The 22,213-nt window shown below is 44.8% G+C and overlaps 1 protein-coding gene across 3 annotated transcripts in view; it reads left to right on the top strand.

Annotated features, from left to right (window-relative positions):
* The first annotated feature begins 2,355 nt into the window (after positions 1–2,355).
* LOC121289009 (xenotropic and polytropic retrovirus receptor 1 homolog) overlaps positions 2,356–22,213 on the top strand; it is a 355,844-nt gene continuing 335,986 nt past the window's right edge. For all 3 annotated transcript variants that reach the window (XR_005945478.1, XR_005945477.1, XM_041207881.1), the window contains exon 1: positions 2,356–2,658. Coding sequence is in view for 1 of the 3 variants with exons in the window: in XM_041207881.1 (XP_041063815.1) it covers positions 2,590–2,658 (69 nt within the window). In the remaining 2 variants the exon portion in view is untranslated. The remainder of the gene's footprint in view (positions 2,659–22,213) is intronic.

The raw sequence follows: 22,213 nt of genomic DNA, 5'->3' as shown, positions 1-22,213 counted from the left end.
GCTGGGACTTTTGTCCTCCAGCAATGTCCTGAGACTTCCTGCGGAGGGGAGGGGAGGCTTAGGCCTTGCCAATCATGCCCTTGCAAGTGCTGACTTAGTGAATGCCCAGGCAACAATGCCTAGATCAAGGGCTAGGGCCGTCAGTGTGAGATTTTCTAATGACATGGCCCTTTCCTTTCCTTCCACTGAGCAGCATTGAAACAGCAGGTCCAGTGATGCTGCTGCTTCCTCTCCTGAGGAAAACAAAAAATAAAAAATAGCTGCAAAAACTCAGCAGGTCTGGCAGCATCGGCGGAGAAGTGTACAGTTGACGTTTCGAGTCCTCATGACCCTTCAACAGAACTGTTTTTCCAGCTATTTTTTTATTTTGGATTTCCAGCATCCGCAGTTTTTTTGTTTTTATCCCCTCCTGAGGTATTGGCAGGGGAGGGGAAGTTGGGGCGGGGAGAGTCTTAATATAAACAGAGAGAGAGAGATAGACAATAAACGGCTGGTGTGGATGCCAATTCTCCCATTATCTTGCGGATTCTTTTGAGAACCATTTTAGGTGTGCTGGGCCAGTGTGTTTTAGTAAACAAGCCCCTTGAAAATGCTACCTGTGTAAAAGTAACCCTTTAACCTTTTGCCTAAAAAAAGGTTTCAAAAATTTGACTTTTACATGGTATGGTAATATATGGTAATTTTGTACCTCTAGTTTTCAATGCTTTCTGAATTTAGACCCCTAAGTCTCTCTACTCATCCACAGTTCCCAGGTTATCACCATTTAGAATGATCTATCTTTCTTAGGTCCAAAGTGGATGGCCTCACAGTTTTGCCCACTCACTTAATCTATCATTGTCCCTTTGCAACTTTTTGCTTCCATCTCCTTACTAAAATGTCATCAGCAAACTTGGATGTACGACTTTGAGATTCCTTCATTCCAATCATCGATATGTGTAGCGAAAAGATGAGATTCCAATACAGATTGCTGGGAGACATCACAAGTTACATTCAGCCAAAGTACATATACTTTATGCCTACCCTGTTTCATACCTCCTAATCAAATCCCCACCTACATCTAAAGGTTGTTTCCAATTTCAAGTTTTTTCAGATTTTCTAAGTCTCTTGTATAAATTGGATGCTATGCTTCCCCCCATTACAATGACTGCACTTCTAATAATTCAGTGGCTGTCATCCTCAGGATATGAAGGGTGCTATATAAATGCAAATCTGTAATAATTTGTGAATGGATTTGTGAATGAAGCAAAAACAAGATATTAAACAGCACAATACCTATATACAATGCTTCACAACCAAGACAGGAAGCCATTTTCTATTGTTCTCAAAGAAGAGCTGGGTTGTTGTGTTTGGGTTGGGAGGGGGGATGCATGTCCTGGCCAATATGCCTCCCTTAGCCCACAGCACCAAACTGCTTTGGGATGTTCTTGGGACCAGAAAAGTCCTTTTTGATTGTCTTAAAACGTAACTCTGAGGACATGGGCACTTATTGCCCATCCCTAATTGCCCTTGAGAAGGTGGTGGGTGAGCTGCCTTCCTGAACCGCTGCAGTCCATGTGGTGTAGGTACACCCACAGTGCTGTTAGGGAGGGAGCTCCAGGATTTTGATCCAGCGACAGTGAAGAAACGGAGATATATTTCCAAGTCAGGATGGTGAGCGACTCGGAGGGGGAGCTTCCAGGTGCCGATGTTCTCATCTACCTGCTGCCCTTGTCCTTCCAGATGGTGGAGAAACTCCAAATCCATTTCTAGATCAAAAATAGAACTCCAGTGTCGTGGTCTTGAAGGATGCCATCACCAACTGGCAAATGAAAGCTTAAGTCTGCCAGGAAGAAGAAGAAATTAAAGGAGGTGAGTTTGGGGCACTTGGTTCTATTTCACCCACTCATTTTGATGGATAGCACGAAACTAGTGGCGGCCAAAGGGCAGTGAGTGTGCGGCTAGGCACAGCAATCTACAGTCCAGTGCGGGCGATCCCAATATGTTTTTAAAAAAATGTATAAAAATAAAAGGACAGTTTTATTCATCGCCGCAGGGATGCCAGCGACGGCCGCGCGCGCGAACAGCTCGGCTCAACGGCCGGTCAGGGGGAGGGGCTGGGGTGGGCGAGGAGCGGGGCGGGGCGGGGGAGGGGAGGGCAGGCGGGCACGGGGATACGGCGCGAGCCTCAAAACCCAAAGGCGGGGCTCGCGGGGGGGCGGGGCCAACCTGGCAGGTGTCGCGTCGCGGTGAGGCCTCGTCATTGGACAGGCGCGCGCTCTGGCCGCGAGCGGTGACGCACGCGCTCTGCGGCGGCGTGTGCGCGCGCCCCCGCCCCCGCCGCCGCCGGCCCGCGCGCCCTTGTTGTGTAGTATTGTCAGTAAGATGGCGGATGATCGGCAGTGAGTGACGGTTCCCTTGTTCCGCCTGACGGAAGCGAGCGACGTAAACAAGGCAGCGAGACAGAGAGAGAGAGAGAGAGAGCCGCAGTCCTTCTGGAGCGTCCATCAGGGATGGGTGGTTAGTCAGCGGATGCCCCCAACTCACTGCTGGGATTTTTAATTTGTGTGTATGTTTCTTTAAAAAAATAACCAAGTGCAGAAAACACCAATCATGAAATTCGCCGAACATCTATCAGCCCACATCACGCCGGAATGGCGCAAACAGTACATCCAGTATGAGGTGAGCAGCGGCACGAAAGGACAGGGAGGCGGATGGGTTAATGGCACAATGGACAGTTCGCATCTGAGAGGGTTAGGACGCTGAGGGGAGAGGGGGAGCGGGATTGGAGGAGATGGGATGGAGGGCGAGGGGATGGAGAGGAGGATGAGGGGATGGAGAGGAGGTGGGTGGAGGGAGAGGAGGTGGGTGGAGGGCGAGGGGATGGAGAGGAGGGGATGGAGAGGAGGGGGGTGGAGGGCGAGGGGATGGAGAGGAGGGGGGTGGAGGGCGAGGGGATGGAGAGGGGGAAGGCGAGGGGGTGGAGAGGTGGGTGGAGGGCGAGGGGATGGAGAGGAGGGGGTTGGAGGGCGAGGGGATGGAGAGGAGGGGGTTGGAGGGCGAGGGGATGGAGAGGAGGGGGTTGGAGGGCGAGGGGATGGAGAGGAGGGGGTTGGAGGGCGAGGGGATGGAGAGGAGGGGGTTGGAGGGCGAGGGGATGGAGAGGAGGGGGTTGGAGGGCGAGGGGATGGAGAGGAGGGGGTTGGAGGGCGAGGGGATGGAGAGGAGGGGGTTGGAGGGCGAGGGGATGGAGAGGAGGGGGTTGGAGGGCGAGGGGATGGAGAGGAGGGGGTTGGAGGGCGAGGGGATGGAGAGGAGGGGGTTGGAGGGCGAGGGGATGGAGAGGAGGGGGTTGGAGGGCGAGGGGATGGAGAGGAGGGGGTTGGAGGGCGAGGGGATGGAGAGGAGGGGGTTGGAGGGCGAGGGGATGGAGAGGAGGGGGTTGGAGGGCGAGGGGATGGAGAGGAGGGGGTTGGAGGGCGAGGGGATGGAGAGGAGGGGGTTGGAGGGCGAGGGGATGGAGAGGAGGGGGTTGGAGGGCGAGGGGATGGAGAGGAGGGGGTTGGTGGGCGAGGGGATGGAGAGGAGGGGGTTGGTGGGCGAGGGGATGGAGAGGAGGGGGTTGGAGGGCGAGGGGATGGAGAGGAGGGGGTTGGAGGGCGAGGGGATGGAGAGGAGGGGGTTGGAGGGCGAGGGGATGGAGAGGAGGGGGTTGGAGGGCGAGGGGATGGAGAGGAGGGGGTTGGAGGGCGAGGGGATGGAGAGGAGGGGGTTGGAGGGCGAGGGGATGGAGAGGAGGGGGTTGGAGGGCGAGGGGATGGAGAGGAGGGCGAGGGGATGGAGAGGAGGAGATGGAGAGGAGGGCGTGGGGGTGGAGAGGAGGAGGGGGTGGGGAGGGCGAGGGGAGCAGAGTGAGGGGGTGGAGAGTGGAGGGTGAGGGATGGAGAGGTGCGGGGTGGGGGTGAGGGATGGAGGGGGAGGAGTGCGAGGGGAGCAGGGTGAGGGGGTGGAGAGGTTGGAGAGTGAGGGGTTGGAGGGGGTAGGGACACTGGGAGCAGAGGGGGATTGGAGGTGGGATGGGAGGGGAGGGGTTTGGCCAGGAAGATTGGGGATGGGGCAAGGGAGGGTTCAAAGGGAGATGCAGAGCTATGAGAACAGGAAGTGAGTAGGTGATCGGAGAGACGTTGATGGTCTGAGGAGGGGGAGACGGTGAAATGTTAGAGATGGAGATTGGGATTGGGATGGTGGTCAAAGAATAATAATTTTAATGACCTCTGAAATATGCTAAGAACTGCAGATAACAATACCCAATGGTAAAGTGTTGGGTCTGGGAGGAGATTTTATATAATTATGAGATAAGGATTGGACACAGTAAATTGATCTTGGAGGGATGTAAGGCTGCAGGCAGTGTTGATGTGAAAAATAAACACTTTGTATTACATTCCACGGCATTAACGTTTGAGATTGTATAAACAGCTTGAACAGTTTATTTAGACCTTTTGTGTGTGGCTGCTTTAGGATCTATTTCTGAATAAATTCTTCAGTGTAAGCCATTAGTGGATTTGTTTCTGCATCTTTGTGTTACTTCTGGTGAGTAGGGTTGAACTGTCAGAGACAAATAGCAAGGCTCTGTGATTGAACATCATTAAAATCTTGTGTGATATTGTGATGTCTTTTATTGATTGAAAGATGGAAATATGATAGCTTTTCTAAATCCAAAAACTACATTGTACCTAGGTTCGTTTCTGCAAAGATTGGAGAGTAATTAATATTGAATGTAAAAGTCCCAGAATTGTAAACGCTGGAATATAACCACAGCACAGCATAATTAGTGGTGTGCATGTGGGATTTTCAGTATTCTGCAGGTAAATTACTTGGAGGAAAGTGAAAAAGAGAGACTGCATCTACAAAGAAATCAGAGAAAAAGGGAAAACGATGGTAGAGGTGCTATGATAAAAGCAAAAAACTGCGGATGCTGGAAATCCAAGACAAAAACCAAAATACCTGGAAAAACTCAGCAGGTCTGGCAACATCTGCGGAGAGGGACACAGTTAACATTTCGAATCCGAGTGACCCTTCAACAGAACTAAGTAAAAATAGAACAGAGATGAAATATAAGCTGGTTTAAGGGGAGGGTGGGACAAGTAGAGCTAGATAGAGGGCCAGTGACAGGTGGAGATAACCAAAAGATGTCACAGACAAAAGGACAAAGAGGTGTTGAAGGTGGTGATATTATCTAAAGAATGTGCTAATTAAGGGTAGAAAGCAGGACAAGCAAGGTACAGATAGCCCTAGTGGGGTGAAGGAATCGAAAAAGGCTAAAAGGTAGAGATAAAACAATGGATGGAAATACATTTAAAAATAATGGAAATAGGTGGGAAAAGAAAAATCTATATAAATTATTGGAAAAAAGGGGGGGGGGGTAGATTGGAAAGGGGGTGGGGTTGGAGGAGAGAGTTCATGATCTAAAATTGTTGAACTCAATATTCAGTCCGGAAGGCTATAAAGTGCCTAGTCAGAAGATGAGGTGCTGTTCCTCCAGTTTGCGTTGAGCTTCACTGGAACATTGCAGCAGGCCAAGGACGGACATGTGGGCATGAGAGCAGGGTGGAGTGTTGAAATGGCCCGCAACAGGGAGGTCTTGGTAATGCTTGCGGACAGACCGAAGTTGTTCCGCAAAGTGGTCACCCAGTCTGCGTTTGGTCTCTCCAATGTAGAGGAAACTGCATTGGGAGCAACAAATGCAGTAGACTAAATTGAGGGAAGTACAAGTGAAATGCTGCTTCACTTGAAAGGAGTGTTTGGGCCCTTGGACGGTGAGGAGAGGGGAAGTGAAGGGACAGGTGTTGCACCTTCTGCGTTTGCATGGGTAGGTGCTGTGGGAGAGGGTTGAGGAGTAGGGGGTGATGGAGGAGTGGACCAGGGTGTCCCGGAGGGAACGATCCCTCCGGAATGCCGCCGGGGGGGTGGTGAAGGGAAGATGTGTTTGGTGTTGGCATCATGCTGGAGTTGGCGGAAATGGTGGAGGATAATCCTTTGAATGCGGAAGCTGGTGGGGTGATAAGTGAGAACAAGGGGAACCCTATCATGTTTCTGGGAGGGAGAGGAAGGTGAGGGTATCCGCTTAGATAATATCACCACCTTCAACACCTCTTTGTCCTTTTGTCTGTGACATCTTTTGGTTATCTCCACCTGTCACTGGCCCTCTGTCCAGCTCTGCTTGTCCCACCCTCCCCTTAAACCAGCTTCTATTTCACCTCTCTTCTATTTTTACTTAGTTCTGTTGAAGGGTCATTAGGACTCGAAACGTTAACTGTGTCCCTTTCTGCAGATGCTGCCAGACCTGCTGAGTTTTTCCAGGTATTTTTGTTTTTGTTATAGTGGTGCTATCCATGGTCTCAGCAGCCCCAGCTAGAACTCGTCAATCATGGCCCTACTTATGCCATGCCTGGGTATATTAATTTATTCCTAACAGTTAAATAGCATCATAGAATCATACAGCACAAAAGGAGGCATTTGGCCCAGCGTGTCTGTACCAGTTCTTGGAAAGAGCTACCCTGCTCTTTCCTTGTAGCCCTGTCAATCTTTCCTTTTCAATAATATGTCCAATACCCTTTTGAAACTTATTGAATCTGCATTCATTTCAGGCAGTGCGTTCCACATCATTGTAAATTGCACAAAACAGTTTTTTTGTAGCTTGTCTATCATTACTATCTCGACTCAAACTATGTGAGACAGAGGAGAAAAAACACGTTTTTTTGTGGGTTGTTGTGCATTTAAATAGGATAGGATATGCATATCATTCTTCAACCTACCCCAAACCAACAATCGTCAGTGCATTGGACTTACTCACAGTACTAGCACTTATGAGTTAATTAGGTATGTTAGTCTCACCCATATAGTTATTTATAATTCGGCAAAGTATAACGCTATCATTATTCTAAAGCTTGGTTTGTTTTACTTTGGTCAATGTACGTGGATTCCACCTCACCTGCAAAATAAATTTTGTAAAAGTGGTTTGGAACTACTGTAATAATGAGTATGGGTGTACATAATATGAAGTAAAAACTAGTAATACAGTTTATAAATCAGTGAACAATCTTATTAGACTGAAGCAAATAGTACAGTTAATGAGAATACATGCAATAAAAGCTGAATTCTCGTTGTGTTCCCTGTAACCCTATTTCTTGATTTCAAGCAAAACTCAACAAGTAGTGAAGAGTTTGAAACATAAGCATTTAGCTTGTGTTCTGTTACCTTGGTGGACCCCCTTTGATGTTGGCATGATTTTTACAAAATATTGTTGCAGCTTTTGGAGAGGTGAGGTGGAATGTTTATAAAACTAAAACGTGCCAGGCATTAGAATAATGATAGCATTATACCTTACTGAATTATAAATAACTGTATGGTGGAGGCTGGCATACCTAATTAACTCATAAGTGCTAGTTTTGTAATTAATCCAATGCACTGACAATTGTTGGTTTGGTGGTGGCTGATTACATGCCTAAGAATGATTTGCGTATCCTATCCCAGTTTTTAAGATCATGACAGCTCGCAAAGGGTCTTGTTTTGTTGACTTTATGTTAAGAGCTTTTTCTTGACTTCATCATTGCAGCACAGCTGCTCAGGTGGTTGCAAAGTTGTGGAGGAATATACTCTTAGCCAGCCTTTCACATTCTACCTTCCAGAAACACATTTCTGTCCGTGTCCTTATTCACACCAAATATCGTTCACTTATCACTCCTCTGCTTGCTGACCTACCCTGTTAAGCAAAACCTCAATTTCAAAATTATCATCTTGTTTTCAAATCCTTCTTTCCTTGCTCCTCCCTTTGCCCCTCTGTACTCTCCTAGTGCCCCACAACCTACCGTTGTCTGCATTAATCTAATTCTGACCTCTTGAGCTTTCCTGATTTTAATCGCTTCACTATTGGTGGCTATGCCTTCAGCTGCCAAAGACTTAAGCTCTAAAATTTCTACCCTAAAGCTTTCCGCCTCTCTAACTTTCTTTCCTCCTTTAAGACACTCCTTAAAACCTACCTCTTTGACCAAGCTTTTGACCAGCCGCCCTAATGTTGCCTTAAGTGACTCAGTGTCAAATTTTGCTTAATGTGAAGTGCCTTGGGACAATTTATGTTAATGGTGCCATGTAAATGCAAGTTGTTGTTGATGCTGGGAAACTATTCTCAGTGTGGAGATGTATCCCCCAGTTATCTCATAACACATATCAATGGATTATAGAGGAAAGTCAGTATGAAACAAAGACTGCCAATATCTTACTGCATTTTTTTAAAGTTTTCGATTTCCAGCATCTGCAGTTTTTTGCTTTTATCTTAGTGTTGCATTTTTTTTAAACCTGGGTGATGAAAAGAAATAGTGAGTGTATGTCAGTCCCCACCCTCCCATCAATAATAGTAATCAACTGCATGCCTGTGGCCTGGAATTCATGGCCTCTCAGGTCTAGAGTGTTACATGGCATATCTTTTTTCAAAAAAGTTAAACACACTGTGTATTAGTTTTGTGCAAATGGTCCTCAGAAAATCTGCAACCAATGTCTTTGGCCACCACCCTGCTCCCATGCTACTGATTCTTTCACTTCCCTGGCCATTGTCTTGGGCTCAGCCATACAATTTTTAACCTTGTCAGGTCCTGTTCAGCTCTGAGCTTAGCTTTAGATCTCCATACTTGGCACTATAAAGAAAGATTACTTCCATCTCTGCAATATTGTCTGCCTCCACACCTGTGCCTTTGGTGAAACACGACTTCAGGACATCAAGGTTCTTATTGCTCGCCTCTCTTTCTCCAACTTGAGCAAGTTTACAGCATGCATGCTGTCCCACACTAAATTCTGTTTGTCCATCAGCTTGCTGTATTTACTCGAGTCCTCAACCTTAAAGCTCTCCAACAAACTCTGGCTCTTGATCCCCCGATGAGCATTGTTCCTCTGATATAAAAATAAAAACAAAAAACTGCGGATGCTGGAAATCCAAAACAAAAATTAAAAAATACCTGGAAAAACTCAGCAGGTCTGACAACATCGGCGGAGAAGAGTACAGTTGACGTTTCGAGTCCTCATGACCCTTCAACAGAACTAAGTAAAAATAGGAGAGGGGTGAAATATAAGCTGGTTTAAGTGGTGGTGGGGGAGAGAAGGGGCGGGCGGCAGTTGTTGGGACAAGCAAGCAGTGGTAGGAGGAGATAACCAAAATATGTCACAGACAAAAGAACAAAGAGCTGTTGAAGATGGTGATATCTAAAATAATGTGCTAATTAAGAATGGATAGCAGGACAAGCAAGGTACAGATAGCTCTAGTTGGGGTGGAGTGAAATAAGACTAAAAGGGCATAAGAGGTATAGATAAATGATCGGTGGAATACGTTAAAAGTAATGGAAATAGGTGGGAAAAGAAAAATCTATATAAATTATTGGAAAAAAACAAAAAGGAGGGTGAAGAAATGGAAAGGGGGTGGGGATGGAGGGGGGAGTTTAAAATCTAAAATTGTTGAACTCAATATTCAGTCCGGAAGGCTGTAATGTGCCTAGTTGGAAGATGAGGTGCTGTTCCTCCAGTTTGCGTTGAGCTTCACTGGAACAATGCAGCAAGCCAAGGACAGACATGTGGGCAAGAGAGCAGGGTGGAGTGTTAAAATGGCGAGCGACAGGGAGGTCTGGGTGATGCGGACAGACCGAAGGTGTTCTGCAAAGCGGTCACCCAGTCTGCATTTGGTCTCTCCAATGTAGAGGAAACCACATTGGGAGCAACGAATGCAGTAGACGAGGTTGAAGGAAATGCAAGTGAAATGCTGCTTCACTTGAAAGGAGTGTTTGGGCCCTTTGACGGTGAGGAGAGAGGAAGTGAAGGGGCAGGTGTTGCATACCTTGCGTTCGCATGGGGAGGTGCCGTATGAGGGAGTTGAGGAGTATGGTGTGATGGAGGAGTGGACCAGGGTGTCATGGAGGGAACGATCCCTACGGAATGCCGCCGGGGGTGGTGAAGGGAAGATGTGTTTGGTGGTGGTATCATTCTGGAGTTGGCGGAAATGGCAGAGAATGATCCTTTGAATGTGGAGGCTGGTGGGGGTGATAAGTGAGGACAAGGGGGACCCTATCATGTTTCTGGGAGGGAGGAGAAGGCGTGAGGGCGGATGCGCGGGAGATGGACTGGACACGGTTGAGGGCCCTGTCAACTACCGTGGGTGGAAAACCTCAGTTAAGGAAGAAGGAGGACATGTCAGAGGAATTGTTTTTGAAGGTAGCATCATCAGAACAGATGCGACGGAGGTGAGGGAACTGAGAGAATGGGATGGAGTCCTTACAGGAAGCGGGGTGTGAGGAGCTGGAGTTGAGGTAGCTGTGGGAGTCGGTAGGCTTGTAATGGATATTGGTGGACAGTCTATCACCAGAAATTGAGACAGAGAGGTCAAGGAAGGGAAGGGAAATGTCAGAGATGGACCATGTGAAAATGATGGAGGGGTGGAGATTGGAAGCAAAATTTAAAATTTTTCCAGGTCCCGATGGGAGCATGAAGCATCACCAAAGTAATCATCGATGTACTGGAGAAAGAGTTGTGGGAAGGGGCCAGAGTAGGATTGGAACAAGGAATGTTCCACATACCCCATAAAGAGACAGGCATAGCTGGGGCCCATGCGGGTACCCATAGCCACACCTTTTATTTGGAGGAAGTGAGAGGAGTTAAAGGAGAAATTGTTCAATGTGAGAACAAGTTCAGCCAGACGGAGGAGAGTAGTGGTGGATGTGGATTGTTCGGGCCTCTGTTCGAGGAAAAAGCTGAGAGCCCTCAGACCATCCCGGTGGGGGATGGAGGTGTAGAGGGATTGGATGTCCATGGTGAAGAGGAGGCAGTTGGGGCCAGGGAACTGGAAATTGTTGATACGATGTAGGGTGTCAGAGGAATCACGGATGTAGGTGTGAAGGGACTGGACAAGGGGAGAGAGAAGGGAGTCAGGATAGCGAGAAATGAGTTCCGTGGGTCAGGAACAGGCTGACAGGATCGGTCTGCCGGGACAGTTCTGTTTGTGGATTTTGGGTAAGAGGTAGAAGCGGGCCATCCGAGGTTGGGCGACTATCAGGTTGGAAGCTGTGGAAGGAAGATCTCCAGAGGAGATGAGGTCACTGACAGTCCTGGAAACAATGGCTTGATGTTCAGTGGTGGGGTCATGGTCCAGGGAGAGGTAGGAGGAAGTGTATGTGAGTTGATGCTCAGCCTCCGTGAGGTAGAGGTCAGTGCGCCAGACAACAACCTTGTCAGCGGGTTTGATGACAATGTTAGGGTTAGACCTGAGAAAACAGAGTGCAGTAATTTCAGAGAGAGAGAGGTTAGAATGGGTGAGAGGAGCAGAGAAATTGAGATGACTAATGTCACGCCGACAGTTCTCAATGAAAAGATCAAGAGAAGGTAAGAATCCAGAGGGAGGGGTCCAGGTGGAGGGAGAATATTGGAGGTGGGTAAAAGGATCCGTTGAACGGGGAGAGGACTCCTGCCCAAAGAAGTGAGCCTGGAGATGAACACGGCGGAAGAAGAGTTCAGCATTGTGCCGAGCCCGAAATTCATTGAGATGAGGGCGTAAAGGTATGAAACTAAGTCCTTTGCTGAGCACTGAACGTTCAGCATTGGAGAGGGGAAAGTCAGGGGGTATAGTGAATACCCTGCTGGGGCTGGGATTGGAAGATGAGGTGGGGACAGAGGGACAGGCAGGGGTGGAGGGTCCTGGATGGGTGTTGGTTTCGATGAGTTGTTGGAGCTTGCGTTCCTTAGCACTTGAGAGAAAGAGAAAAAGTTTCTTGTTGAGGCGCGGATGAAACGAAGAATAAAATGAATTGGGGACACGTGCAGCTTTGGAAAAGGGTGTGGTGGTGGTGCTGCTGGAGGGAGAGGTCGAGTGTGTTCATATGGCGGTGCATAGCACTGAGTGTGGATCTCAGAATGCAATGGGAACAGCAATCCAAGGAACGTTCTATGTCCCGGAGATACCTGTAATCCTGGGTGGGTTTGAAACATGAGGGATGGAATTTCAGTTGAAATCCACATCGGGTAAGTCGGAGACGGAGACAGTCACTTAGAAAGGAAATATGGCTGTGAAAGCGGGTTTTAGTAACCACCTTGTCAAACACCAGGCGAGAAATAGAAAGCAATGAAGGTGAACAAGGAAAAAGAAAGATTTGAAAATCCTGACAGTAGAACAAAATTTCTTCAAGGAGGGCATTTCTTGAAGAGATGTGGCAGTCAATTAAACACAGAGATAAAAACAAAAAACTGCGGATGCTGGAAATCCAAAACAAAAAATAAAAAATACCTGGAAAAACTCAGCAGGTCTGGCAGCATCGGCGGAGAAGAGTACAGTAGTACAGTTGACGTTTCAAGTCCTCATGACCCTTCAACAGAACTAAGTAAAAATAGGAGAGGGGTGAAATATAAGCTGGTTTAGGGCGGCGGTGGGGAGAAGTGGGGTGTGGTTGTTGGGACAAGCAAGCCATGATGACTCTGGCTTTTTCTATGTCATCTCCTTCCATCTCAACAATGGTGTTTGTTAAAGCTGCCCTGATCCTGAGCTCTGGAATTTTCTCCCTAAGCCCACCTACCTCACTCTGCTCCATTAGAAAGGTCCAAAATCCACCTCTTTGATCAAGCTTATGGCCACCCTCATAACCTCTTTCTCCCTGGCACCGCGCCCAATTTTTTTTACCTCTGTGAGTTGTCTTTATGTTGAATGCAAGTTGTTACTGAATGCATTATATTATTCTCTACCACTTCAGATATTTGAAAGTAATTTAAGTCTGACCTGGGGACTTTAAATGACAATATACATATTTCAGTAGCAGAATAAAAAAAAGCAAGGTTTTGACTGCAGACACTAGTGGCTTCCACTAAAGGAAACCCTGTATCTGTATAATTATAGAGAGGAACATACCTTAGTAATTCAGCAGGAACTTTGAAATGAGTATTTAGGGATGCTGTTATCACTGCTTATGTATAGCACAATTGAAGAGTGCAGATGATGTCAGCAATTCTGTGTGCTTAGATATTGTGGTTTGTTCTTCGGTTGAATTCTAAAATTGTTTTACTGCCTGAAATAACCCAGGTGGCCAGCTTCTATTATATATTATACGAAGGTTAGTGAATTTTAGAAATCAAGAAAATCAATTCTTTCATTGCTATGGTATCGTTGATGACCCAGGCACTGCCAGGGAATCAATTGTAGTACTTTGTGATATTGGATCCAAGTTTATAGTGGGACATATTTTGATGATGACCTGAAGGATTCTTCCCTGTCTGTTCTGAAAATCCTGGTCTGGCAGAGATAGCGATTCTAGCTGACAAAATTTTTGTCCAGTGCTCTGTTCTGGTAATTTGCAGTTTTAGCTGGATAAACTCCAGTTGTACACCTGCACACACCTGAGGATGCCCAAACCTTGGTCTGTTACCAGCTGGCACCTCAACTCTCTAGACTTGGGCAAGTGAAGTATCTTTCTAAGGCACAGTGTTGTTTATCTTTATTGGCCAAACAGACCTCTACCTGTGTGAATTTGCAGTATCTTGGTTTAAAGACTGTTGCACATGATGATGGATTTACGTGCTTTCGGCACGTGGTTATCAAAAAAACGTAGTCAGCACATTCAATAATTCAATCAAAGTATGAAGTGTGACAAGCATCCATGTTATTGAATGAGTTGTTTCCATTCTCTATTACTGTGTGCAGAGTTTTAATCTGATAATGATAAAATTATATGTTTCAGATGAAATTATACCATGTATGGTCTCAGAGGCAAATGTTTGTTTGCCACGCCTATTTACCAGGCTACCATAAGTGTAACTACTTATAACTACTTCACATACCACTTTTCAGTTGAGCACAGGTCTCTTCACCAATATGTTGCCACCCACTGCTCTTTGCATTAGATCTTCACACTTGGCATTATGAAGAAAGATTACTTCCACCTCTGCAATATTGGCTAGGGTCTAAGCCTGTCCCTGTCTCATCTCAGTCTAGGTCTCTCGTAGAGTTTCCCTTTTCTATTTGCTTGATGGTTTACACTATATACTTGCTTATTGAAATGCAGCACAGCATTTAACTCGAGTTGCAGAAAGTGACCAACTAAATACCAGAGCAGGAAAAATCAGATCATCTTTTATCTTGGATGGTCCCAAATAATTTAACCAGAAATGATTGTGAAAGAGAGTGTTAACAGTATTCATTGAAGATGATCAGGAAAGCATTGTAAAGTTTTATATTCGGGTTCAAGAGATCTGATCTCTGTAACAGATTGCTTCGTATGTATTGCTGTCTATTGTATGTGAAATGCTTTAAACCATTGTGAATGCGGCAGATAGTGAGTGAGACCATAGTGAAGCAGTGCATGTATGATCTTGGCAGAATGCTACTTAGTATGAGAGACTGTCTAACAGTTTAATCTGTACAAAGTGAGGTGCTGCGGACACTATTAACACTGTTTTGTGTATACAGCAGCATGTTAAAATGGTCGTCTTAGAATAGGGCCAGCATCACGGTGAAGAGAAGATGGTATTGGTTTGTTTATGGGCTAACAGCTTAGTACAGTACAGGCAGTTTATTCAGTACAATGAGAGTGAATTATGTTATTTTACAATCAGTTGAGAAAGATGGAGATCAAACAATCATTGCTTACATTTTTACTGGACTATTATGTCCAATACGAGGCACCACAGTTAGGAAGGATGTGTAAGCTTCAGAGAGGGTGCAGAAAAAATTTACGGGAATGGTTCCTGGGATGAGGGACTTCAGATCATCTTTTACCTTGGATATGAGTTACATGTTTAGATTGGAGAAGCTGGGATTGTTCTCCTTAATACTGAGAAGTTTGAGAGGAGATTTCATGGAATCACAGAATGGTTACAGCACAGAAGGAGGCCATTCAGTTTGTTGTGTCTGCACCAACTGTCTGAATGGGCAATTCACTTGGTGCCACTTCCCCGCCTTCTTCCCATAAGCTGCACAATCTTGCTTTTCGGACGATAATCCAATTCCCTCTTGAATGCCTCGATTGAAACTTCCTTCACCACACTCTCAAGCAGTGCGTTCCATTTCCTAACCACTTGCTGTATAAAAAAAAATTCTCTTTTGTCAATTATCTTAAATCTGTGCCCTCTCATTCTTGATCCTTCCACCAATGGGAACAGTTTTTCCCTGTCCAGAACCCTCATAATGAATACCTCTATCAAATCCCTCCTCAACCTTCTCTTCTCCAAGAAAAACAGTTCCAACTTCTCCAGTCTTTCTATATAACTGAAGTTCCTCATCACTGGAACCACTCTTTGTGAATCTTTTCTGCACTCTCTCTAATGCCTTCACATCTTTCCTAAAGCGTGGTGCCAGAACTGGATGCGATACTCCAGTTGAGGTTTTGTACAAGTTCAACATAATCTCCTTGCTCTTATATTCTATGCCCCTATTAATAAAGCCTTGGATGCTGTATGCTTTATTAACGACTCAACCTGCCCTTCACCTTCAATGACTTATGCACATATACACCCAGGTCCCTTTGCTCTTGCACTCTTTATTTTATATTGCCTCTGTATTCTTCCTACCAAAATGAATCACTTCATTCTTTGCTACTTTGAATTTCTGTCATTCCTTTTGAAGTTCTGCATTTGATAGAAGTGTTCAAAATCATGAGCCTAGACAGAGTAGATGGAGAAATTGTTTGGCAAGAAGATAGAGAACTAGAGGACACCTAATTAAAGCGATTGGCAATAGAACAAAGATGACATAAGGTAAAACTTCTTTACACAGTGAGTGATTAGGATCTGGAATACACTGCCTGAAAGAGTAGTGGAGGCACATTCGCTCCTGGCTTCCTAAAGGAAATTGAATAAGCACCTGAAGGGAAAAAAATGTGGAGGGCTGTGAGGAAGGGGTGAGGGAACAAGCTAAATTGTTATTCCAGAATCGACAATGACTCAATGAGCCAATTGGCCCCCTTCTGTGCTTTAATTTAAAAAGAGTATGCGTGAAATAAAAAGCTTTGCAGATTTTGTATCTGTTGTAACAGAATAGAGTCCTCCTATGACCTAGTGAGTGAAGACACTGTCCAGTATTGTACTAAGCCATACAGGAGGTCCTCGGTTTGATTTCTGACGTATGCTGATTTAGCTGATCTCGGCTGAAGCAACAAATGTGATCCTGCAATTGATCACGTATCCCCGGTTAAAGGAAGGAGAAAGTGATTTGGCCATTCTGCTTCTGCTTTATATCATCTTGCAAAGTGTATTTTCTTGGATGTCAGGTGAGAGCAGGATTAGGTTTAATTATGGTCTTCCCTAAGGTTCAGTAACATTCACTCTCTCTCTAGGCTTACACATGAACAACGATTGCTAATGTGAAATATTGGATCGTCTGACACTGGAACTGTGTTTCAACATAGCCTGTCCCTTCAGGAGAGTGTGATGAAATTTAAGTGGGTGGGATAGTGGTTGCAGGGGGAGCGGGGAGTGAAGGGAAGAGATAATTATACAAAGTTACAAAAGAGCATTGCGTGTCTATGCGCGTGTCCTTAGCATGTGTAGCTGTGGAATGGGTGGATGAATGTGGGCTTGACTTTCTACTCCCTCCTAAGATTCCTGTGCTATTTGTGCCAGTGTAGGATGTACTGAGTAGAGGTCAGGTGCTTCCTGTAGGGCTGTAGGGGAGAGAAATTGTGTGAGAAGTTTGCATCAAGCCACTTGCCCCTTCTAGTGGCTAGCTGTTTTGATGTTGCGAGTGGTTAGGGAGCCAGCCCAGCCACCTATACTGTTAGACTGAAGTGATCAGAGTTGTAGATTAAAAAGGTATTAAGCCTGAAAGGCACACTGGTACTGTAGCATTCTGTGCCACAGAGTGGTGGAGAGTGGTTTGTCTTCTCATGATTTCCCTTTACTATCAGTTTCCAATTATAATTGGAAGATATGGAATTAATGCATTGGTAGAGGTCTTGAAACCAGGTTAACTGGCCTTATTGCAGATGTTACACAATGTCAGATCTGATAAAAGGAGGGAATACATGAAATTAAATATGTAAAACAAAATTGGAACAAGAGCAATGAATGAAATACAAACCTGTTAAGGTTCTTAATTGTATGATGGGGTCCAAGCTCATACCGAATGCTTGTATTGTGTGGTCAGCTGCCATTAATGATCCCATACAAACTGAATTGCTTAAAATTTCTATTGAAGTTGCAAAATTAATAGATGTAAAATGTTTCAGATACTTTTTCTATCTGGTTCATTTGAAAATATGTGGCAGAATCTTCCACACCTGGTTAAAAGAGCTGGTTAAGGTGATGTTGTGCAGGAATGAATAGAAATAGTCGCTCAATTCCGATAAACCTTTAGAGTGTAAATCTTTGAAAAATACTTTGGCAATCTGCATTTTCCAATATTACATTGCTGATCCATTCTGTATTATCCTGGAGGATGAATTCATGGAGTGTATTCAGGACAGTTTTTTAGAACAATATATCCTGGAACGTATGCAGTAGCAGACATTTAAGGAGGTATTTCTTAACTCTCAAAAAGATATATTCGATTGAGGAAGTAAGACTCTATTAGAAGGATACAGCATTCATTGTTAACTAAAGAAGGATGGTATCAAATCGAAAGAAAAGGCATACAATGCTGTGAAGATTAGTGGTAGGGCAGAAGGTTGTGAAAATTTTAGAAACTAGCAAAGGCTAACGAAAAGAAAGGTGGAAGAATTGGAATACGAAAGAAAACTAGCAAGAAGTATAAAAACAGACAGTAAAAGTTTTAAGTATTTAAAAAGGAAAAGAGTAATGGGAAACAAGGAAATGGCAGAGGCTTTGAACAAGTATTTTTGAATCTGTCTTCACAGTAGGAGACACAAAAAGGATTCCAAGAATAATAGAAAATCAGAGGCGAAAGGGTAAAGCAAACACTGTCACTGAAGAAAAAGTAATGGGAATACTAATGGGACATAAGGCTGACAAGTTCCCTGGACCTGATGACCTGCATTGCGGGACTTAAAAGTGGCTACAGAGATAGGGATGCATTGCTTGTGATCCTCCAAAATTCCCTAGATTCTGGAAAGGTCCCAGCAGATTGGATAACTACAAATGTAGCACCTCTTTTCAAGAGTTGAGAGAGGCAAAAAGCAGGAAACTGTAGGCCAGTTAGCCTAACATCTGTCATTGGGAAAATGTTAGAATCCATTATTAAAGAGGTAGTAGAAAATCATAATACGATCAAGCAGAGTCAACATGGTTTTATGAAGTAAAAACCATGTTTAGTAAATTTCTTTGAGTATTGCTGGAAAAAAGACATTTGTCGAAGCTTTTTGTCTTGCACCCATCAGGACAATCGCATAAATACCAATGTCAGGGGAAGCAACAAGTTTATACTGTATGAGAAGAGAGTGCTAATTGGTTGGCAAGTGGACTCTAATTGATAGAGGCGTTGCCATAGAGAATGCATCAGTCAATGGTTACGGAATGCACCATTAACTGGTGACAAGGGAGTCGAGGGTTATGGACGATAGACAGGAAAATAGATTTAAGGCCACATCAGATCAGTCATGATCTTATTGACTGGTGGTGCAGGCTTGAGGGACCAAATGGCCTATTCCTTCTACCTATTTTATGTTCTTATCCAATATTACATTGCTGATCCACGGTGCTTTGTAGCACACATTATTTGATAGACAATTTTGTTTATGCAATCTTAGTTTTATGTGCACTCTCCTGAAACTCTGATCTCCACCCATTCTGTTCTATTCTGTTATGTACTTTTGCCCATCCACACATGGAAATGGGTGTTTGCATGCCAGGTTAGTATAAAATTTTAACATGAATTAAAACCCACAGTTGAATATAAACTATCCATGGAGACAAATAGACAATGAATATTACTACATGCATCCTCTGGATCAGCAGCAGGTATCCATCAATGCCATAGGAGATCGTACAACTGTATTCACAAAAAAAATGTTGGTCATGAAGTACGTTCTCCAAAACATCAGTAAAAATCCCCATTTATTATACTTAAATCTTTTTCTTAGTTCCAGTGCCTATGTCATCATAAGCCTCCAGCAACAGACAGGTTTATAAATCTACGCTTTTGGGATTGGATCATAATACTGGCTTAAAGCAGCTAGATGTGAACTATTGGTAGTAAATAATCGACATGTTAGGTTTAGTGTATATAACATAAACAGTGTTTGTGATGGTGTTTGAACTTGTCTGCTTAATACAAACATTGCTTCTATTTACATGATTTACATGCTTTTTATTTTCACCAGTGACTGATTGTAAATTGCTAGTTTAATCCAACTGCTAAATCTGCACTGCTGACTTTCCTTGGGAACATTTTTTAAAAAAAACCTTTAAAGTATCAATAGCTTATTGCAATGTAAGAGTCTGTGATAGTGATATTTTGTGTTCTGATGCCATGATGTGAAATCAAATAAATATCTAGGATCATCAGAAACCTTTACAATATTTGAATAAAGTATGTATTCTAATCTGACCTTTTACTTTGGTGCTGGATTACTGTTGAGGACCTGGAAAAGTTAATTTACGATGACCATAGTTTGAGACTTCCCAGTGGTTTATTAGGTGAAGCATCACCTGAATGGTATATTTTCTGTGTAATAGATTAGCAAAATTCTAAACATGTTTGCAAAGAATGCATTTCTAAATTAGTTACACCTAGCACATAGAGGCAATCTTCCCTGCTGGTGCAGTGCTTATTATTTAGCGAATGCGAATCCCCGCAGCCAAATGATCGTCTCCTCATTAGCTGAATTTAAGGTGATAAGTTCGCCACTTGGTCAGTAGGGGGGACACTCCTAGGTGACATGCAGCACTGTCAGTGTTTCTCCACAAATGCATAAGAGGTTTGTACTGAGGCCCCAGCGGTGGAGGATGGCTGCGCATGGACCCTGACTTGTCCTGAACCTTACTAGCAAGGACCACTCCTGCTGTGGTAGATCAAAGCCTGCTATTCGACAGGTGGGGTTTGTCACAAGAAGCTTATTAATGACTTCCCGTGTTTCTCATTCCTTGGCCCAAAGAATGTCTGCTCAGGGCGATTACTCCATATGGGGCACCGAGATGGAAGGCAGGCAGCAGGATTGAATGTATCATTGTGTAGTGGCAAGTGAGGTGCATCACGGATGTTTTCAACCAGCTTGTGGGCTTTCATCAGTTGGTAGATGTTTGGCGGAGTGATGTTTATGAGGACAGGAGGCCAGGGGCAGGCTGTTGAGTGGAGAGTTCCAGTTATTATGTGCATTGTTGCATTTAATTGAGTGTCAACAATATGCATGTGTGATGACCTGTATCAGACATGTACACAGTACTCTGCTGTGGAGAACGATAGGGCAAGTGCTGAGGTCTGGAGTGTTGTGGCAACTGTGCCCATGTAGATCCAGCAAGTTTGGTTAATAAGTTGTTTCTGGTTTTGACCTTTGCTGCTGTTTTCTTCAGATGTTCCCGAAAGGACAGAGTTCTATCTGGAGTCAGTCCCAAGTATATTGGGTTGGGTCATGCTTCACTCTCTGACCACTCATGTAAACGCAATTCTTTTTTGGCACTGGCATTATGGAGGTAGAATATAGTGGATATAGTCTTAGAGGAATTCAGTCACCATTTGCTGCAGTGATTCGTCAACTTCGTAATGTCTTTGTTAAGGATCTGGTCCAGGATGCAGAATGATGGGGCTTGGGTGGCACAACAGATGTTGTCAGCATAGATGTACTTACGGGATGTGGTTGTTGGCAGGTCATTTGTATATAAATTGAACAGCATTGGGGCTAGCATTGAGCCCCATGGTAGTCCATTGGCCAGTCTTCTCCATGCACTTCTCCCTTGTCTAAGATGGACTTTAAATCATCTGTTGCAAAGAGGTGTTTCAACAACTGTCCTGACCCAGCTTTAGGAACAGACCAGTATGCCACACTGTATCATAGGCAACTGAGAGGTCCAGCAGCACCGTGCTTGTCTTCAAGGTCTTTTGGAAGCATTTTTGATGTAGGTGGTGAGTACCAGAACTTGATCACTTGTGCTGCACCCCTAATGGAAACCAGCTTGGGCGACATTAAGGATGGTCTCTACTTCCGGAGCTATGAGTTGCAGCATTAGATGCCCAAAAATCTTCAAGCACACAGAAAGTAGCTGGCTGCCAGTGTTGGATCTTTTCCATGTTTTGGTATGGCAGTGATTTTTGCCATACGCCACACCTTCGAGAGTGAGTTTGAGCTGATGATCCTTATGTAGAACTGAGTCAATCAGGCACGAGCACAGGGGCTGAGTTGTTTCAGGAATTCTAGTGTAATGTTGTCATGTTCCATTGCTTTGCCACATTTTGGGTCCCTTAATGTTGTCTCCAGTTCTGTGCTGGCTAGACCAGCATTTATTGCCCATCCCTAATTGCTTTGGTTCTGGGGTCACATGTAGGACAGACCTGGTAAGGACAGCAGATTTCCTTCCCTAAAGGACGGTAGTGAACCAGATGGGTTTTTACGGCAGTTGGCAATTAATGGTTTCATGGTCATCATCAGACTTTTAATTCCAGATATTTATTGAATTCAGATTTCACCATCTGCCATGGTGGGATCCCACCAGGGCCCCCAGAGCATTATCCTGGGTGTTTGGAATACTAATCCAGTGACAGTGCCAGTATGCCTTTGCCTCCCACCCGGACTGCCTTGTTCTGCATGTTGCTGGTGTGATTTATTTTAGTTCATTATAGATGGTGAGTTTTGTTTTCTTATCCACTGGTGCCCTCACCACATTGAGCAGACGATGGGCAGTTTGGTTTGGGTTGACTGATGAGCGATTCAATACAGGTGATTTTTGGGCTGCTTCAAGGTGGTACTTCCAATGGGAATGAGTGAAGTTGAGCCCTGCTGTCATTTCCTCCCATCTGTCACAGTGAGCAGCATTGAGAGACTCAATGAGGTGGTCTGCTATTTCAGGTTTGCCAGATGATTCATATTCCTTTAGGAGTGCTGCTCTTTCAGTTTCAAGGCATCGGATATGGATGGCTCAGTAGCCATGAGGGATGGCTATGCAAACAGCCTTGTGAATGGCGCCACAAAAGCGCTTATATATCTTCCACAGGTATGTTACGGATAGGCATATTTCCAATAATCCAGCCCGAGGTCTCACTGTATTTTTGCCAGTCAGCTTTTCGGAATTTCCATCACATCTTCCTTGCACTGTTGATGACTGGAAGACAAAGGCCAAT

The sequence above is a fragment of the Carcharodon carcharias genome, chromosome 16 (genome assembly GCF_017639515.1).
Source record: "Carcharodon carcharias isolate sCarCar2 chromosome 16, sCarCar2.pri, whole genome shotgun sequence".
Lineage (NCBI taxonomy): Eukaryota > Metazoa > Chordata > Chondrichthyes > Lamniformes > Lamnidae > Carcharodon > Carcharodon carcharias.
Note: the sequence above shows the minus strand (reverse complement) of the source record. Positions and strands in the feature narration are given on the sequence as shown.